Source organism: Vombatus ursinus, unplaced genomic scaffold (assembly GCF_900497805.2).
Source record: "Vombatus ursinus unplaced genomic scaffold, bare-nosed wombat genome assembly UNPS02014847.1, whole genome shotgun sequence".
In the NCBI taxonomy this organism is placed as follows: Eukaryota; Metazoa; Chordata; class Mammalia; order Diprotodontia; family Vombatidae; genus Vombatus; species Vombatus ursinus.
Window position 1 is genome coordinate 6,711,487 of NW_020954625.1, and position 21,215 is coordinate 6,732,701.

The following is a 21,215-nucleotide window of genomic DNA, read 5'->3' on the forward strand; positions in this document are numbered from 1 at the left end:
AAAGAAAGAAAGAAAGAAAGAAAGAAAGAAAGAAAGAAAGAAAGAAAGAAAGAAAGAAAAACAGAAAAGAAAAGAAAAAAGAGAAAGAAAGGGGAAAAAAACCCCCACAACCCAACAACAATCTATAACCCATTCTCTTTACATAGTGTTAAACCATTTCATTAAAAATGTTCCATTTTGTTGACAGAAAACAAGGACTAGGTGCTCTTTCAAGTTTATTTAGGCAGCACAAGCCTAGTGGATAGAGGTTTGGACTTGGAACCAAGAAAATTAAGGTTCAAACACTGACCCTTTGCTGTGTCATTCCAAGAAAGCCACATGACCTTTCTTAGGCTCCAAGACCAGTAAAATAGGGCCCACCATCACTTTTACCTCCAAGCTTGTTTTGTGGTGACCATCAAAAGAGATAAGGTCTGTAAAGCATTCTGCAAACCTTAAAAATGTGAATCGTGACCTTTATTTATACTATATATAGCTCCACCTTACAAAGCCCGTATTACAAACAACTGAGCATTTATTTATTAAGCATCTGCTAGGAGACAAGCAGCCTGTTAGGCACCCAAAGTGAAACAATCCCTGGTAGTTAAGAAAGAGCCACAATATTCTCCATGGACTTATTATTCTTTGAGTAATATGTCATATTTCTTATCTCATTCATCTAAGAAATTTTCCTTTAGCCTTAAGAGGGGTATCTTTGTCTACCCTTCCTCACAATTTTGTCTGTATTTCTTCCTACCTTCTGTTTTCTGCTTAAATTGTGAACCCATCTGTGTTGAGTTAGAAGGCTTCCATGACCTTCCAAAAGACTTTTCTTTTTTCATTTTTTTCATTAAATTTTTTAAAATCATGAATTAAATAATCCTCAACAAATTGGAACTTTTCATTTATAAAGAAAGTCCGAAAAAGTGGGTTGTGTACGAAACCGTGACTCAATTACATTCAGCTTGCGTTATTTAATGCAGGGCCACCATTGTCCTGCTTCTTTGATTCCCCTTCTGAACCTCATTCTCTTCTCCACTGTGTAGTTTTAAAAATGTTTCATTGACAGTCTTCTTTTTCCCTAGATTTTTTTTTGCATCACTGCTAATCTCTCTCTTCCCTTGTAACCAGTACTTGTAATTGAGTAAAACAAGTTTCTGTTTTTTTCAGTTGAGTCAGAAAGTGTACATGTCTCCTTCTGTGTCTACAATCTACGATGATGGGCATGAGGCTTTGGAAGCAACCCATTGAACAAACACCAGAAAGAAAATCCCTGACTTCAAGAAGCTTATATTTTACTGGTTGGGAGTGGGGTGGGCTGCAAAAGATAGAGATAAGTAAATACAAAGTAACTTTGAATATGTACAAAATAAATACAAAGTAAATTTACCATTTAGCTAAACTGATATAAAAGGATGCCATTTGAATAGTCACATAGTGATAGATAGCTTTCTGGTCTTTGTCCACTAAAGGGAGGTTCTTTCTGGGAGCAAATGAGATAGACCGATAATTTTCATCTAACATACATGTTCTTGTGTGATCATCACAATAACTCTCTAGGGTAGGTACCACAGGCATTATTATTATAGTTACCACACGCTGTGTATTGTGTTCAGGTCTGGACACCACCTTTTAGGAAGGACATGTGTGAGCTGGTGAGCTTTCAGAGATGGTCAGCCAGCATGGGGAAGGGCCTTGAGCTCAGGCAGATAAACTGCAGATATTGAGCCTGGAAAAGACAAAACCTGAAAATGATAACTGGCTGCAAGTACTTGGAGGGCTTTCCTGGGGCAGAAGGATTATGGGACTTGAAGGTTATGTCAACATAATATAGGAGGAGATTCTTGCTCAGGTTTGAGTTGGACCCTGTGGCCTCTGGGGAAGATTCTTCAACTCTGCTCACCATTTTATCAATTACAAAAGTAAGGAGCAGAAGCTTAAGTGACTTCAGGGGCAGAATATGGAGAACCCAGCTCCCTCTTGGCTCCAGGAACATCAGTTTTCCCCTTACACATTCTGCCTCCCAAGAGTATGACTTATCTTGGTGAAGAGCTGAAAAAGCTGATATACAAGGGCTATATCCATCATTAACCTTATTTGTTTATTGAAGTATCAATTTTCTTTCAGGTGGACCAAATCTTGGCAGAATTTAAGATCAGAGCTCTTGAATGTCATCCTGATAAGAATCCTGAGGACCCTCAAGCAGGTAGTTTTTTTTTAATTAAAAAAAATTAAAAATATAAACAGTTTTCTTTTTAACAAAAATTAGTTTTAAAATTTATATTCCTCTTTTCCATTTCTACATTGCCTTCATTTTCAAATATATTCCTTCTCTCTCCCCTACCAGGAGAGTAATACCTTGGATTTAAGAATTTTTCGAAAAGAGAAAAAGAAAGAGCAATTTCACAAAAATAACACATTAACTAAATCTTATACTGTATTCAGTGCTCTATACCCATAGTCTCCCACCCCTCTAATGTAGAGAGGGAAGTACATTTTCTTGTTTCTTTTTCAGGGCCATGCTTAGTCCTTACAATTAGTGGACAGCTGGGTCCTTTTTCTTTCCCTTCCCTTTCCTTCCTCCTTTCCTTTCCTTTCCTTTTCCTTTCCTTTTCCTTTCCTTTCCTTTTCCTTTTGCTTTCCTTTCCTTTCCTTTCTTTTCCTTCTGCTGGCACATAGTAGGCACTTAATAAGTATTTGTTGACATGATTTGGTAGAAGGTGTTTATTCATCTGGGAATTTCTATCCCAATGAAATCTCAGGTTCAGTTCTTATCCCCAAGTACCAATCACTGTGCTAGCAAGTAAGAAAGGAAACAAACATTTATTAAGTTCCTACTCTGTCCCAGGCCCTGTGCAAAGTGCTTTCTAAATATGATCTTATTTTTTCCCACAAAACGACCTTGCCTGGGAGGTAGGTGCTATCATTATCCCTATTTTTCATTTGAGTAAATGGAGGTAGACAGAGGTTAAGTGATTTGCTCAGGGTCACATTGCTAGGCACTGGAACACAGTATGTTCTTAATAAATGCTTATTGATTGATAGATGGAAAAATACCACAGATCATAAGTTGTTTGTAGAGTGTGTAGCATATTTAGTGGTCATTAGCATCCCTCAGGATCATGGTTCATTTTTCTAGAGCAATGGTGCTACCAATAGTAGTGAGGTACCAAGGCTAGCCTACAGATTTAAATATTCAGTTGAAATGAAAAAAAAAAATAACAGAAAAGGTCACTATTGCAATGCTAGTAATTAAGCAAAACAGAAGAAACTGAATTGAAAGAGAAATAATTTTTTTATGTATCACAATTTCTGGAATTTGAGGATGAGCAGGTCTAATTAGAAGAGGAAGCAGAGAGAGAGGGTTATGTTTGGAGTTTATGAAGTAAGTAGACCTTGCTGGATTCTACCAAGAGCTTTTGATTTTCAGGAATGTTTTATTGATGTATTTTGTTTTTGTATCAGTCATTTTTGGATCCTTCCTTTTATCTCTGTTGAACTCTATTTTGACAAAAGATGAAAAACCAGCTAACACAGTGACGTCATTTGAGAGGGTATGCAACATTCTCTTGTAGACTGCCAAGAAGAGGAAGACATGTTTTATTATTAGTTCTCTAGGAGAAAATTGATTATTATAACCACTCTGAGTTTGATTTCCTTTTAGTTTGTTTGTGAGATATGCCTCAATGATCCTTTTTTTTTTTTTTTTGCTACCCTGTCCTATCCTCCTTTGCCCCCTCTATTGGACCAAAGGAAAAAAAGAAAGAAAGAAAGAAAGAAAGAAAAACCAAATCCTTGTGATAAATGTGCATAGTCAAGCAAAATGAATTCTCCCAGGGATTGAGACTGAAAATATATATCTTTTTCTGTGTCTTCAGAGGTGTAGCTCTTTATTTTAAAGATGAGAACACAGCTCTCAAGTGGTGCTTTGACTATTGGAGTCAGGGTCCTTTTCCTGGGTCTTAAATGGATGAGAACATTTATTAATAATCATTCACTATCTATAAATACTATCTATTGTCTTGTTGTTCAGTTGTGTCTAACTCTTTGTGACCCCATGTGCATATCATGCCAATGCTGGGTTTTCTTGGCAAAGATACTGGAGTGGTTTGCTATATCCTCCTCTGATGAATTAAGGCAAACAGGGTTAAGTAACTTGCCCAGGGTCATACAGCTAGTAAGTGTCTGAGGCCAGGTTTGAACTCAGGTCTTTCTGACTCCAGGCCCAGCACTCTATCCACTGAGCCACCCAACTGCTTCCATCTATAGTCTATTGTCTACCAATACTAACCAGTAATAGAAAGAATAAAAAATAACAGAAGGGGCAGCTAGGTGGCTCAGTGTATAGAGCACCAGCCTTGAAGTCAGGAGGACCTGAGTTCAAATCTGGCCTCAGACCAAACACTTGACACGTACTAGCTGTGTGACCTTGGGCAAGTCACTTAACCCCAATTGCCTTACCAAAAAAAAAAAAAGAAAGAAAGAAAGAAAAAAAAAAGAATAACAGAAGCAGTTTGGCCTAGTGTATGGTGAACCGGCCTTAAAGCCAGGCAGATGTGGGTTCCAGTTTCACCTCTAATATAGACCAGCTGTGTGGCCCTGCTCCAGGTAACTCTCTAAGATGGTAAATTGCAGAGAAGGTACCAACCTGCATTGGTGGAGGGAATTTCCTTATCCAGGAATTCCCCATACCAGTGAAATCACAGGCCCAGTTCTTTTCCCTGTTCTTATTTACCAAGATCTGTCTAAGTTTCTGGAGATACACATCTAAAAGCAGGCCTCTTCCTTCAAAGTAGGAGGACCCAACATATAGAAGGGAGGGATGGCCAGGGAAGGGGGCTTTGATTTGGGGAGTCACAGAGATGGGCAGTGGAGCCACAGGGATTATGGGAAACTAGATTCCAAGTTGGAAGGGGCCTTCGAGTTTATCTAGTCCATCTAGTCCCACTTTCACTTTACAAGTGAGGTAGCTCCTGCCTGGTTTGGCAAAGTGACTTACCCAACATCACATACCTAGTATCAGAGGTGAGATTTGAACCTAGCTCCTCCAATTCCAGAGCCTGAGTTCTTTCCACTGTAATGTGCTGTGTTTCTAGAGAATTCAACAGATGCTTTCTTTCCCAAAGCAATGTTAATATTGGTTTGATTATTGATTACAAAGTAAGAGATGGAAAATGGAGGGGTGGGGTTGATGGTGATGCAGCAGGGTGGATGGCAAGGCCATCAGAGGGATGGCTGGTCAGATATGATATGAATGAAGTATGGTCTTGGGTCTTGGGTCAGCAGGATATATTGGGCCATGTGTTTTTTCACTGTCTGACTCACTAGTCAGGACCGCATATATCGTTTCAAACCTGAGTATATTATACCCAGGATATGGTCTCAGGAGATTCAGAAGAAGCAACAGTGGGTGGATGGAAGGTAGATGGTGGGGATGGTTGGTCATAAGCTCCTTTACTTTGTGGTATTTGGGTGCCTCCATCAGCAAAACATGAGTCAAATACTACTGGGAAGTAGTCTGTTTACAGAGGAGTTGAACAACTAACAATGAGGTTAATGCCCTTGAATAGAAATAATAATACAAGTATAAATATTTGAGAAGCACTTTTAAAACAAAACAAGGCAGATTTTTTTTTAATGAAGCTTGACCTATGATAGCATTTGCGTGGTTCTAGAAAATGTCAGAGCATGTCATGATCCTTGCCTGATCCTTGTCACTTCTGGTTGCCATGGAGACAGGCTTTACGTAATATTCCTTGTTCAATAAAACTTGAGGCTGAATAAATATTGTTTAAAGTGAGACGACATCCATGTTCACATCTTCTCTTGTGGAATTAAATTAAATAAGTGACTCAGTCCGTCGATGGAAATGATTCTGTCCTTAGAACTTATCACAGAACCCACTCTGACCTCCTGGGATGCTGTGACCTTGTTCCTTACAGGAACCTCAGATCATCCAACCCGAGACCTGCATTTTCTAGATGAGGACAAGCAATTTGACCAAAGTCATGGACAGGATAACAAAAGTGAGATTTGAATGCGGGTCCTCTGACTCCAAATGAAGAGCTTTCATCATTACGTCACCTAGGGCAGCCATTTTATTTAACACAGGAAAGGTCAGGCATATCAATTGCATCATCTGATGCAAATTTTTTTAGAGTAAAAAAATTTTTTTTACTATAATTACTCCTATCAGTATAAATTTACTTTCAATACAAATCATTATAAGTAGATATTATAATTTTATATGAAATAAATTTTTTTATCCTACTATTTCTAGTATCTATAGTTTGGTATTTCAGAATATTCTTATATTCCAAGCCCTCTAGTATACCAATTTACCAAACTGGAAAGATATTAAATTCTGCTAATTAAAGAGGTTTCATGCTTTTCTTAGGTTAGGAAAGCATTATATTTTTTAAATGATTTTTTAAAAATTCACCCAGATAGGTATTTTATTTTAACTAGCTTTCTATCCTGTGTGCAAATATATATATATACATATATATATATATGTGTGTGTGTGTGTGTGTATACACACACACACACACACATATGGTTTTTATATTAGTCATTTCTGGATATATCTTCCACTCTTTTCCTCCCACTCCTACCCATTGTCTGCCAGGATTTCCTCAGTGTATGGACTTCACTGCTAAGATCCCGGATAATTCTCAAATTTTACAATTCTATGAAAAACGGTTGAGTAAAACCAACCAACAGAGAAATCAAATCTGACAGCAAATGCAGCAGTTCTGCATCCATCATCACCCATCTCTCAAAAAAACAAAACAAAAATAAGGGCAGTTCATTTGCCCTAGATGGGTATTTTAGTATCTCTGAAATCTTGAACATAACAGTGCTGAATGACATTCAGATCTGGCATTGATCAGGCCCCAGAATGTGTGAATTTGAATTTGGAGTTGATTTTGCTGCTGTTGCTACATACACACTTGCTGTTGAAGCCATTAGTTTGGGAAACAGTAGAGTTCCTTTCCACACCTCGTATACACTAGTCACGGGCCAACGTAGAAACAAGTGATTTTTAAAAAACAAAATTCATTGCTCACACGTCAAGATTAATGGCCCTCATAAATTTCTGTGAAGATTCAAAGTTGACAAAATGTTTTCCCTACAACACCCTTGTGAAGTAGGAGGTATCACTGTAATGATTGCTATTTTGCTGATGAAGAAAAGAAGGTTTAGAGAGATGGGACAGTTTTAATCAATCATGTTTATCAAGTGCCTACTATGGGCTCAGCACAGTGATAGGCACATAGGATACAAATACAAAAATGAGACAAGGCCTGCCCTTGAGGAGCTTACATTCTACCAGGGTCATATGACATGTCCACAGATAAGTAAATTTCAGGGTTATATCTATTTTATCAGTTCTTCATTTTCTAACTTTTGCCCTTCATTTTCTAACTTTACCTGGGTCTATGTCTGTATTGCTTGGACCTATGATTTCATTGGTGTAGGAGGAGAAGCCTCCTTAAGTGTTCAACTGCAGTGAAATAGATGAGGAAATGCCATTATTGCAACCCTGGTGCAGCCTAGGCTCTGGGCTCACTCTACCAAACCTCCCTAGTGTGGACAGGTAGGAAGATCTCCATAAGCTGGTGGGCTTTTCCCCACTTGGGATTCTACAGGACCTTGAAGGAGTAGGGGTATTTTTCTAATGCTGTGGCTCACAGGCACCCAACAATGTGCTTACCCACATTTCAGTTAGTATCGATTAGCTAGGCAGAGCTAATTAGCTTCGAGAAACTGGCTTTTATTAAGGTAGTACAATAAAATAGTTGATACAAAAACATCCCCTTAAACTAGAGACATTCTCTCCCACGAGGACATGCAGATTCTGGGGGAAAGTGAGCTCAAATTTCAAGCATATCTGGCAAATGATGCTATTCAAAAGCTACTTCAGGTCCTTTTCTCCTGTTATGAGGGCGCTCATGAGGTTCCCTTAGGTGCAGTGGAGCTTTCTGCCAGGCTCCTTGTATAGTCCTGAAGCTATATTTCCTCAGTGGATTTAGTTTGTCTCGGTATCTCTTCCTCTCCAACCTCTCAGAGAGCCACCTCATAAAAAAAATGATATTTTTAAAGAAAGTAAAAAGAGAAAAAAATCAAACTGATCAACGTATTGAAAAAGTCTGAAAATATATGGAATGCCCCATACCCATAGATCTCCCACCTCTGCAAATACTTTTTCTTTGGGGCCAACCCTATTCTTCGTAATTTTGTTGCATTTACCTTCCACTGTTTTGTGTGCACCATTTACATTGGTGTATTCTTTGTGTATATTGTTTTCTTAGCTCCGCTTACATCACTCTGAATCAGTTCATGTAAGTCCTTACTTGCTCTTCTGTGGTCATCTTATTTTATGCTTCTTACAGCACAGTCACATTACATCAATGTACCTCAATTTGTTCTGCCATTTTCCAGTCAGTGAACATTGATTTGTTTTCAGTTCTTTGCTACCACACACACACACAAATGCTGCTATAAATACTTTGGTATATATTTGGGCTTTCTTTTTTATCAATGACCTTCTTGGTGTACATGTACCTACCCATGGCATCCATGGGTTTGGATTCCCTTTTAGTGATCTTGGTAATTGCATTGTTGTAGTAATTTCATATATTGACTTTGGAGTTTGCTGATTTTACTCTGTATTTTCCCATGTTTCTCTGATTCCTGTATTTCTGTCATTTCTTATCGTACAATATTATTTCATTATATCTATACTCAAATAGATCCATGATTTCATCGATTTGGAAGTTTCCTCCAGTAATGCAGATTGCAACCCTTCCTATTCTATGTGATCCTTCTATAGGGTCTTCCCTAACTTCGCCATACGGGATCCACCCAATGTGCTAGAAGCCTAATCTTCTCTCTGACATTTTGAAGGTTCCAGAGAAACATTCTCCAACCCTTGCCCTTGCCTCTTGAGCAACCTTTCTTTTCCCAACATACATTTCATTGATGACATCCACCATTCCTGATCTTTTGTGAATTTCCTTATTGCTTCTATTTTGCATCTTAAGGTTACTTACCTTATGCTTTCCCATTGTCTGTTGTATTCTATGGCTTGTTGCCATACAGCAACAGTGGCAGAATGGTGCTATTAAAATGACAGGCCTTTGTTTCCATGAATGAATTAATGAAAAACCATTTATTAAGCATTTAGTGTAGTGCTTCACACACAGCAAGTGCTGGGAATACAACTACAAATAAATCAGACAGGCCCTGCCCTCAAGAAACTTACATTCTAATAGAGGAAGACAACACATAGAGGAATTAGATTGTAAGCTCTTTGAGGGCAGGGACTATCTTTTCCCCCTTTTTGTATCCCTAGTGCTTAGCACTGTGCCTGGTATCTAGTAGGTACTTGATACATGTTTATTGATTGACTGAATAAATGATGGCCGGGGAAGTCAAAGAGATAGCAAATGGAGCCATAGCAAAGTGCATTAACATGTCATTTCAAGAAGCAATGGTAGCATTGGTTTGATTGCAGTTGCAGTTCTCAGAATGGGAGGTGGAAAGATTCTTTTTTTTAAGGCAATTGGGGTTAAGTGACTTGTTCAGGGTCACACAGCTAAGTAAGTGTCAAGTGTTTGGTCTGAGACCGGATATGAACTCAGGTCCTCCTGACTTCAGGGCCGGTGCTCTATCCACTGCACCACCTAGCTGCCCCTGGGAGGTGGAAAGATAATGGGGGTAGGCTACTCCAGGGAAGGAGTCAGGGTGGAATATGTTCCTAAGGAGTTAAGAACTGAGTGTAGTAATCTAATTCCTTCTGAGTATGGTCTAGTTTGGAGGGTGGAGTGGCTACCTCAACAATGCAGAAATGGATTCCATGAGAAGCCTGGAGTCATTAAAGGAGTTTTGTAAATTCCTGAAGACAATCCAGCCTGCTGTCTTCCTCTTGTCCAACCCAACAAACAAACAAACAAAGAATTTATATTCATATCCCATAGGTCTTAAAAAAATTTAATTTTTAAATTAATTTTATTTTCTCTTCCTCATACTCCCTTTCATCATTGAGGGAAAAAAATAAGAAAAACAAAACTCTGGTAGCAAATATGCAGTCAAGCAAAATAAATTTCCACATTGGCTCTATCCAAAAACATATCTCATTCTACATCCTGAATTCATCACTTCTCTGGTGGAAGATACATCCCATAGTTTTATTTACCCATTACCCAACTGATGAACAATCACTTTATTTCTAGGTCTTTGCTACCACAAAGAATGCAGTAATCAATTTTTTGGTATCGATTAGGTATTTGTTTTTCCTCTTCGACTTCTTTGGCGTTTGCGCCCAGTAGTGGTATTGTTGGGTCAACAAGTACAAATAGTTTAGTCATTTTCTTTAGGTAATCCCAAATTTGCATCTAGAATGGTTATGCCAATTCACAGCTTTACTAACAATATACCTGTTTTTGTGTAGCCCCTCCAACGTTGATTCAGTGCCAGTATCTTCATAAATTTGTTTTTCAAATCATAACACCTTCCTTAGAATAACAATTTTCTACGTGCATTAACCTACATGATGTCTTTATGGATTTTGTTGTTCAGTCATATTAGTCACGTCCTACTCTTCATGACCCTATTTGGGGTCTTCTTGGCAACTTTATGGATTAAAGTAAAGCAATTATTCTTTTTTTTGTTTGTTTGTTTGTTTTTTTGTTTTAGGCAATTGGGGTTAAGTGACTTGCCCAGGGTCACACAGCTCGTAAGTGTCAAGTGTTTGGTCTGAGGCCGGATTTGAACTCAGGTCCTCCTGACTTCAGGGCCGGTGCTCTATCCACTGCACCACCCAGCTGCCTCAAAGCAATTATTCTTAATCCAACCTTGAAAATAGTCTATAACCAAAGGAGAGGCAGCTTGGTATAATGGAAAGAGGGGATCTAAGTTTAAGCCTTACTTCTGTTCCTGTATGGTCCTGTACGGTCTTGGACAAGTGACCTTATCTCCCTGAGCCTCAGTTTGCTCATCTGTCACCTTGGGCATTTGGATGAGATAACCTCTGATGTCTTTCAGCCCTAAATGTGGGTCTTTGATGCACCTCAGTGGACTTCTCAGAAGTTTGTGCAGTCTTGAGTAGAGCTGATCTGCTCCTGGTCTCTATGTGTGCCACAGTGTCCACCAGAGCCTGGAGCAGCTAGGGGCCCCACAGGTGGCTACACTTTGTTATGCACATGTATGCTCTGTTTTGTATCCATACATTGTGGCAAAGTAAGTTTGCTGAATATGACTAGAATCTTTCCCTTGAAACCTCAAGTTAGAGCCAGCTAGGTGGTTCAGTGGATAGACAACCGGCCCAGGAATCAGGAGGACCTAAGTTCAAATCTGGCCTCAGACACTTACTAGCTGGGTGACCCTGGGCAAGTCAATTGACCTTGATTGCCTGAAAAACAACACAAACCCTTAAGCCAGCTACAACAGGTACATTGCCCTGCCTTACTAATCAATGAAATTGAGCTTTTTCAGTGATTTTTACACATGAGAAATGAGGCAGTGACAGAGACTTGCATGGTGAAATAGGTAGAACACACCAAGAAGCTCATCTAGCCCCACAGCACAGCAGAGCTGGAAGCCTTTGGTTTTATCGTCCTTTTTAAGACTCTTCCACATGATTTGTTCCAGTGGTTGATTAACAGAAACCCATTTTCTGCAGATGAGAATGTTTATCTTATGTGATTCATTTGATGACTTCATATATTGAAAAACATACCTCAAATGAAATTGGCTTTTATCTTCTACAGTGGGGAGGGAGGAGAAGGAAGGGAGAGAAAGGGGAAGGCAGCTTTCCAGCAAAGAAAATCCGTCCTTTGATCTTTGTCAATGTTGCTTGTTGATCAACATTAATAGAGGCTCAAACTCTCCTGCTGGAAAACCCAAATGATAATGTCTCCATCTTGCACCATGTGAGAGTGACTCATAGCTCACAATCCCTAACTCATAATACTAGAAAACCTCTACAATTTTTGTGCCTGTGGTAGGAGGGAAATATCAGCTTGATGAACATACACTCAACTCAACAAATGCTAATTAAGTCCCCACCCCTCTCAAAGGGGCCTGGGGGATTTATTTCAGGAAGCCCATGAATTTGAGAAAAAAATTATAACTTTATTTTCACTAACCTATAACTGAAATTTAGCATTTCCTTCAATTATGAATATAGGCAACAAATATTATTTTAAGAAGGGGTCCACAGGCTTTCCAGACTGCCAAAGGGATCTAAGACACAAACAAGATTAAGAACTGATGCTCTAAGTGCTTTGCTCTAGTGTCCTGGAGAAGATGCCAGCTTAGAGAAGATACAGAGAAGTGCCTGTCCTCATGGAGTTACCACTTCAGTTAGGGGGATGAGACACACGTATATGTATGTGAAATAACACAGCTGAAGCATTCCCCCTACTTCTCCAAAGGGGCTCCTAAGTCTGGACCCAACCACATGTGCTGTTTCTAATCCTGGGCATGGGGAGTCTAGCCCTTTCTAGGCTATTTAATACATGCTTGTTAAATGATTGATCATTCCCCAAACTTGACATGTCAATTCCTAGGCAGCTTAATTGGGCCTGGAATCAGAAAGACCTGAGTTCAAATCCAGCCTCAGACATTTACTAGCTGTTTGATCCTGGGCAACTTAACTTCAGTCGGCCTCAGTTTTCTCAATTGAAAAATAGGGGTACACACAGGTAGCAAGTGGTAGAGATGGGATCTGAACCAAGGCTGGGGACTAGGATGATAACAATAACAGAGAAAAATAGGCTGCTACCTGGAACATTGACCAATTTTTGTTATAAAGCTATTTTTGTTGTAAAAAAAAAAAGAGAAGAAAAAAGGAAAATGGGTATAATAACAGCACCTATCTCTCAAGGATGTTGTAAGGATAAAATGAAATAGTATTTGTAAAGTTCTGAGCACATAGACACATAGCCTAGCACACAGAAGGCACTTAATCAATTCTTCTTCTGGTCCCTTCCCTTGACTGGTTTTGTGCGTTATTACTAACCACCTATCATTTCCCTTCAACCCTGGACTCTCCCTTACATTTGCTATATCCCTCTAGTAGAGTACAACCTCTTTGAAGGCAGGTACTGCTTTGGTTTTTAGCTAATGTTTAGTGTCATTGATGAATTGAATTGAAGTCTTACGTGATTCATTTATACTTGCTTGCCCTTCCCTCCCCATTGTTCCTATTTGGTAGCTGGCCTTAATTTTACCTAGAACAGAATAGAATTCAGAGAATCACATACCCATAAATGAGGAGGCTAGTGGGCTGTCTACATGGGAGCAGGCTCTTTCTGTCATATGCAGTGGGTCAAAAGCATAGAAACACATTTTAGGGATTTAAATAACTTCCCAAGAGAAAAGTATTTTTCATTTGCCTTTTTTCCCCCTAGTGGAGAATTTCCAGAAGCTCCAGAAGGCCAAGGATATCCTGACCAATGAGGAGAGTCGGGATCGCTATGACTACTGGCGGAGAAGCAAGGTTCCCATCACTTTCCACCAGTGGGAAGCTCTGAGTAACTCAGTCAAAATGGTAGGCTTCTTTCTTTGATGGTTGTATTGCATGTGAGGCTAAGCACCACTGTAGAGTAGATCTTTGGGGGCAGCTAAGTGACGCCATGGATAAAGCTCCGGCCTTGGAATCAGGAGGACCTGAGCTCAAATCCGGCCTCAAACACTTGACACTTACTAGCTGTGTGACCCTAGGTAAGTCTCTCAACCCCGAATGTCTCATCAAAAAACAAAAACAAACAAACAAAACAAAAAAAACCTGCATATAGAATAGATCTTTGTCTTTCTTTAAAGGCTAATCATCTAGTATGGAAGAAGTGAATCTCACTGTAAAATGCATCACTATGCATTATCTACTGGATCATTGTACAGTGGATTTGGACTCGGGGTGCACGGTTCAAATCTCGGCCCTGCCATTTACTACCTGGGTGACTTGGCAACTGCTGTAGATTCACTTGAGATTTTTGAGGTTGCTTTGTTTGGTTCAGTAAATGTATCTCTCCACTCTCATCGACTCTACCAATCAGTGAACAACGTCACAGGATCCTAGATCTCGAACTAGAAAGGAACTCAAGGGTCATCTAATTCAACCTCCTACTTTTCCACCTGAGGAAACTGGATCTTTGAGACTTACCCAAGGTCACACAGAGCACATGGTAGAACTGCCCTATCACTTGAATTGAGCATAAAAAATTGGCAAGTACAGGACTTGCCTTAGTAACTCAAGCTGTTAACAGGCTGTCAATACGTTCTACCCTTAGGAAATGCCTTTTTGGGGTGGGGGGGAGAAACTTCATTATTATGCCATCAATAGTCATCATATTTCAAACACTTCTAAGGAGGGACAGGGTCAAAAGAGAGAATAGAATAAATGGGGGGCAGGATAGGATGAAGGGAAATATACTTAGTTTTTCACAACATGACTACTATGGAAGTGTTTTGCATGACTACACATGTATAACCTGTATTGAGTTGCTTGCCTTTTCAATGAGGGTGGGTGGGGAGGGAGAAAGGGAGAAAATTTGAAACCCAAAATTTGAAAAACAAAAGTTAAAAAAAATTGTTTTCACATGCATCTGGGAAATAAGATATACAAGAAATGGGGTATAGAAATCTATCCTGCCCTACAGGAAAATTGAAGGGGAAGGGGATAAGAGAAGGGGGGGCAGATAGAGGGGAGGGCAGATTAGGGGTATTCAGAATGCATGCCATCTTGGGGTAAGGGGAGGGATGAGGGGAGAAAATTTGGAACTCAAAATCTTGTGGAAGTGAATGTTGAAACTTAAAAATTAATTAATTAATTAAAAAAAAAGAAGAAAAGGTAAGCAAAAGGACAATGGAAGAAATTTAGATGATACAAAAACAAAAGATATCAATAAAAATTTATTGGAGAAAAAAATATTCAAAAAAATAATAAAAATTTTTAACAAAATAGTCATCATGTTGCCTTGTTCACACTACAGGCGGCACATTCAAGAGCAATTGGTATGAAGACATTGGCTAGGAGCTATGTATGGTGGCCTGGAACTGATTCTGATTTAGAAAAGACTGAAAGAGTGTTGTCTGTTTCTGAATACTTTGCATAATCTGCCAAAGGCATCTATTTTCCTTTGGGAACTGACCAAGGAGCTTTGGTCAAGAATCTATATTGATTTTGCAAGACTTTTTCAGATGAAGCATGCCAAATAGCTGAAAGCTTTCCTAATCAATTTTAATTTTTGACTTTAATACTCATAGCTGCTTGCTAATTATTTGTAGCCTATGCTCTGTTAGCCACTCATTTTTGACAGTGGGTTCTTGCTTAATCTCAGTTGGGTTTCAATCAATCAATAAGCATTTATTAAGTGCTCACTATGTTCCAGGCTCTGTGACAAACGCTAAGGAAGCAAAGATAAAAGAGAAACAGTTCCTGCCCTTGAGGAGGTTATATTCTTTTTTTCTTCCATTTAATAAAATTTTATTTTTTCAAATTACACATGAAGATAGTTTTCAAAATTCACTTTTATAAGATTTTGAGTTCCAAATTTTTCCTCCCTCCCCTCCTCCTTTCCCCCTTCCCTACCCCTTCCCCAAGATGGCAAGCAATCTGATATAGGCTATACATGTTATTAATTATATTAATTGATATAATTAATTATATTAACATATTTCCACATTAGTCATGTTGTAAAAGAAGAATCAGAATAAAAGGGAAAAACCACGAGAGAAAAAAGAGAAAATAGTATGTTTCCGTCTGCATTCAGACTCCATAGTTCTTTCTCTAAATGTGGACAACATTTTCCATCATGAGTCTTTTGGATCTTAGATCATTGCATTACTGAGAAGAGGTAAGACTATCGAAGCTGGTCATTGCACAATGTTGCTGTTACTGTGTACAATATTCGAGGAGGTTATATTCTTAAAAAGTTAAAAAAAAATTTTCCCTTCCCTCCCATTCTCCCACCTTCACTGGAAACAAACACAAAACCCTTGTAACAAATGTACAAAGTCAAGTGAAACAAAAATGTGTGTCTAATTCTGCATATTTAGTTAATCACCTCTCTCTTAGGTGGTGGGTAGCATTCATCACTGGTTCTCTGTAATCATGGCCGGTGATGGCTTTGGTGTTCTTAAGTCTCTGAAAGTTGTTTGCTTTTACAATGTTATTATTGTATAAATTATTCTCCTTGTTCTGCTCATTTCATTGTATATCTGTTCATACAGTTGCATCTATTCATACAAGGTTTCTCTGAACCTCCCTACCCCCTTCATCATTTCTTGCAGAATAATAGACAACGTTGTTACATTCTAATAGCAGAGACAACATACATTTATAGAGGTACATATAAGACACATATAAAGGTAACCTGGCTTGGGAAGGCACTGCCCTGGGTGGACCAGAAAATGTCTCCTGTAGGTGTTCCTTACACTGATTCCTGATGGAAATCAGAGATTCCACGAGGTGTAGGTGTAGAGCGAGAACATTCCAGGGATAGAAGATGGTGCTCTGAGTCAACAGCTAACAAGCACTTATTAAGTGCCTACTATGTGCCTTGGACTATGCGTGGATATAAAGAAGGTAAAATACAGTCCCTTTTCTCAAGGGACTTACAGTATAATGGAGGAGATGGGAGATACTCAGGGGCCTGTTGGTAAATATTTAACAATTAGGCTTTCAAAACAAAAATGTATACATGCCACACTTTTAAGTTTAATGGGCATTATTATCACTTTCTTAAGTTTAATAAATCGAGCCCCAATTTAGAGTATTTGCTTATTTCCAAGGTGTAAATGCTCACACTGAAAATTTTTCACATTTATTTATATTTCTATAACATATTATAATAAAAATATGATTGCACATGAAACTACAAACCTATTTTTTCCCTTATTTTCTTCCCTCTCCCCTCCCCCACCCTAGAGATGGCTACCATTAGACACAGATAGGTACATACATACATACATATACATATATATGTAAAATTGTTCTTATATACTTCTATTTATCAGTTCTTTCCCTGGATGCAGATAGCATCTTTCTTCATATGTCCTTTATAGTTACTTTGGGTATTTATAATAGTTAAAATGACTTATTTGCTCAAAGTCATTCTTAAAACAGTATTGCTATTACTGTATACAATGTTCTCTTGGTTCTGCTTTCACACTGACAATTTACCAGTTGGCTCTCCTGAGCTCCCCAGGCTGTAGCCCCACACCCTCTCTCTCCGTGGAATATCATCATGTGTTCAGAATGGCAATTAGGCCAGTGAGACAGCTTAGAGGAGTGATGAGCAGGAAGACTGGTGAGGTAGGACAGGTTGCACCAGACAGAAGAGTTCTGATTCCATCCTACGAGTAAGAGAGAACCACTGGGATTTGAGTAGAAATTTGTGGTTCAGATAAGAACCTTATCTGAGTTGTCCCAACGTGCCTCGTGGTTAGATCAGAAGGCTAGTATGGATATATAACAGTACCCTGAAGTCTATTGTGGGAGACTGATCAAAGATGTGTCAAGATTCTTAACCTTCGACATGTCACTCTAAGTTTACACACAGGAATTGGTCCTGCTTAATTATTAATGGGGTGGTAGCTCAAGATTCCTCCAAACTGTCTATATGCAGGCCTACATGAGCATTTCTAGGACACAAACAATACATTCTGGACACAGTACTGACTCTGGATCTGCTCTTCACTTATTTTTACTGTAAGGCTTATCCTTTGATAGGAATTATGACCTTGGGCCAAGTCCACAAGGCTGGTATCATACAAAGTCCAGAGTGCAGATATATAGTTGTTGATCAACTGAAAAATGGTTCTGAGGGTTGTATGTGGCGGTCAGTGATTGCTGAGGGGGGTGGAGTGGAATTTTTCCAGAGTAGAGTCTGCAGAAATAAAGTCCTCTCAAGTTGAAGGCCTGCTTAGCCCTGGACTTTTTCCAATACCGATGCCTCAAGATCACTGGAGGGAAGGTGATTGGGTACAAGACAAGGGACTTTTAGTGTGAGTTTTAAGTGTTGTTTTCCCTTTATACCACTAATATATTTTGCCAAACAGAAGAATAATAGCACTTAGTTTGCTTTTAATTTTTCATATATCAATTATTTATACTTTTTCTTAAATATATCTCTTAAATTTAAATAATTTATTCTTGAAGGTCTATTATACTTCAAAATGTTTTTATTCCAATGCTGGGGCCAGGCTTATTTTCATAGGAACATATTTCAAATTTCATAATTAAAGTCAATAGAAAAATAGCATTTGCTATTGTCAAATTAATCTTACATGCAAGTCTTTCGAAACTCATTTATTTATATATTTTCTAAAGCAAGGCATTCTGATACTGCATTGGTACAGGATCATATATTCATGGATAGAGCCCTGGACTTGGAGTCAGAAAGACTGGGGTGTGAATCTCATTTCTATCTATTTCTAGCTGTATGACCTTGGGGGAATCATGCTCCTTTTCTGGGCATTATTTAGCTCCTTAATCTGAAAAATGAGGGCGTTGTACCTGCTGCTTTTTAAGTTCCCTTCCAGCTCTAAATCTATGACCCTTAAGGTTTTATTATCATTTCCCATTAAAAACAAAAACCTATATTCATGAGCCATGGCACAAAGGACAAAAGAAGGAAAACAGGCAAAAATCTTTCAAGGAGGGTGGGGCGTGTCACCTCCCATGTTCAGTAAACCACGGTGACTTCCTATGCAAGTCAAACCTTGTCATTGTCCCACTCAGTAAACTCCAGTGGTTCCTTATCACCTCCAGGATCAAATATGAAATCCTCTGTCTGCTGTTCAAAGCCCTTCATAACCTAGCTCCCCCCACCCCTTCCCAGTCTTCTTACATTTTACTCTCTGCTTATGTACCCTTTGATCCAGTGAAATGGCCTCCTGGCTGTTCCTCAAACAAGACCACCCTCTCCTACCTCCAGGTGTTTTCACTCCCTGTCCCCCATTCCTGGAAGGCTTCCCCGTTCATCTCTGCCTCCTGATTTCCTTCAGATCCCAACTACCTCCATCCTTTAAATCTGATTCATTTGCGAGTCATGGCATCGGCTTTCTGACGTCATGGTCCTCTTCTAGAAGGAAGGACAAACAATAACGAAGTGGTGCCTTCTACAGGAAGTCTTGCTCAATCTCTCTTCATTCTAGGGCCTTTCCTCTGTTAGTTATTTCCTACTTATCTTGTTTGTTTGGTGTTGCCTTCATTAGATTGTAAGCTCCTTGTGGGCAGGGACTGTCCTTTGTCTCTTTGTAACCATAGGGCTTAACACAGTGCCTGCATTGTCAAGTCTGCACACTACTTAGTACACATAGTAGGCACTTAATAAATACTTATTGACTGACTGAGTACAATAAAAAACATAAAAAAGGGAATGCAAAGTTTTTTCCTCTCTCTCTAGTGATTATTCCTTTAAATTTTTTTCTTCAAGTTAACTGTCAATACAGAGACAGTTGTTTCTTTAAGGAAGTTAACATCATTTGTGTTGGGTTCCCCAAAGGGATGCTTGATATGTGTACAAATAACGAAGAGTAAATCTGTCTTATCACTGTAACTCAGCTCACACACTTAGAAATGAACACCCGCTGTCTCTCTCCATCCAGACTTGTTTGACCACATTTGGCGGTGGTGGTGGGGTGTGTGTGTCTGGGGGGTGGAGTGGGGATTCGAAGCACAGATAAATATGGCTCTGCCTGCTCTGTCTGACCACGTGCCAGCCTCTTACGTGTGATAATATACCTTAGTTCTTTAATAACTCTCTGTAATAAAATCAAGTTCAAACCTCTGGGTAAAATAAACAATGTTACTTTCTTTGATTTCAATTTTTGCTGGTTTCTTCACTTACTTCCTTTACAGAAAATGTTGATCTAGCTGTGGATTTTTTTCGTGCGGGGGCAGGGATCAATTCTCCTTCAGAAACTCACTACCAATTTATGGATCTTTTATATTAGGTGTTCATCCCCTTTCTCCATTTGTAATCTCAAAATATCCTCTACTCCCCCCCCCAAAAAAAACCCAACCAAACAAAACAACCCAACCCAAAATAAACCAACCCAACAAACCAAAACCCAAGTTTTTGCTCCTCCATGAGCCTCCCTAGTCTTCTGATAATTAGTCTTGTATCTTGCTGGCTGAATGCTTTGTCTTGTTGGCAAAGTTAGATGGATGGCTTAGCTGGAGTTCTATGGCTAGCTGGCTTTTATTGATGGTCCAGAATTGTTGAAACACTGGTCTTTGTATGGAACAGTCTTTCCATTCAAAAGTCTCCTGGGCTGCCAATTTTTGTTGTTTCTTGCTCTCTTACTTTCATGGACTTCCTGTCCTCTAGCTCGTGATTCTCGTGTTGTGCAATCTGATGTGTTTGAAGTCCGACCACTTTCAGTTTATTTCTTCTGTTTAAATAAAAGAGGCAACTAAACATCACGCGGCTTTGGATAGTTGTGCCCAAGTTACATTAGCTCTAGGATTTGTGTGCATAGTGTGTGGGGATAGTGCTGTTGAAATCGCTTTTGCTGTCCCTTTAGCTCTCAAATGCCAAGTACAACCCCTCAGGGACTCAGAAGATATTCTCCAAAAGCAATTCACTCTGGCCTTTGTGACGTCTTCTTCCCCCCTCTCCCCCCTTTGTAGGCGATCGGTGTTAAGTGACTTGCCCGTGGTCACAAAGCTAGTAAGTGTCTGAGGCTGGATTTGAACTCAGGTTCTCCTGAACTCCAGGGCTGGTGCTCTATCTACTGCACCACCTAGCTGCCCCAACTCAGTGATTTCTAAGGTCTAAAGTGACTTTCTAGGTCTAAATCTATGATACAATGACACTTTCACGGATGAAAAATTCATGACTTTGTAGCCACCCTTTCTGAGGAACCGAGCATCTCTGAGTTTAGCTAGTTGTCCATGGACAACAGACGTAAAATCTGTCCTTGGACCCATATTCAAGGCTCCCCTCAGTTTGGCAGGACCTGTGAGAGGTTAGTCTCTGCTGGCATAGTTTGCAATAACCCAGGGTTACCTCATTATGGGGAGGCATCTGAAGAAGATTGAAGTGGAAAATGGCAGATCATGTGTAAATGATTTATTAGTAGTGGTAATAATCATGATAGCAATAACTTCAATTTCTATACTACTTTTTCTTCCTTCTTCCCTCCCTCCCTTCCTTCCTTCCTTCTTTTCTTTTTCTTTCTTTCTTTCTTTCTTTCTTTCTTTCTTTCTTTCTTTCTTT

General features: G+C 39.2%; 1 protein-coding gene across 2 annotated transcripts in view; it reads left to right on the plus strand.

Annotated features, from left to right (window-relative positions):
- DNAJC12 (DnaJ heat shock protein family (Hsp40) member C12) overlaps nt 1-21,215 on the plus strand; it is a 62,674-nt gene that overhangs the window by 13,616 nt on the left and 27,843 nt on the right. For both annotated transcript variants that reach the window (XM_027840552.1, XM_027840553.1), the window contains exons 3-4: nt 2,107-2,185; nt 13,398-13,537. In XM_027840552.1, the coding sequence (XP_027696353.1) occupies nt 2,107-2,185; nt 13,398-13,537 (219 nt within the window). The remainder of the gene's footprint in view (nt 1-2,106; nt 2,186-13,397; nt 13,538-21,215) is intronic.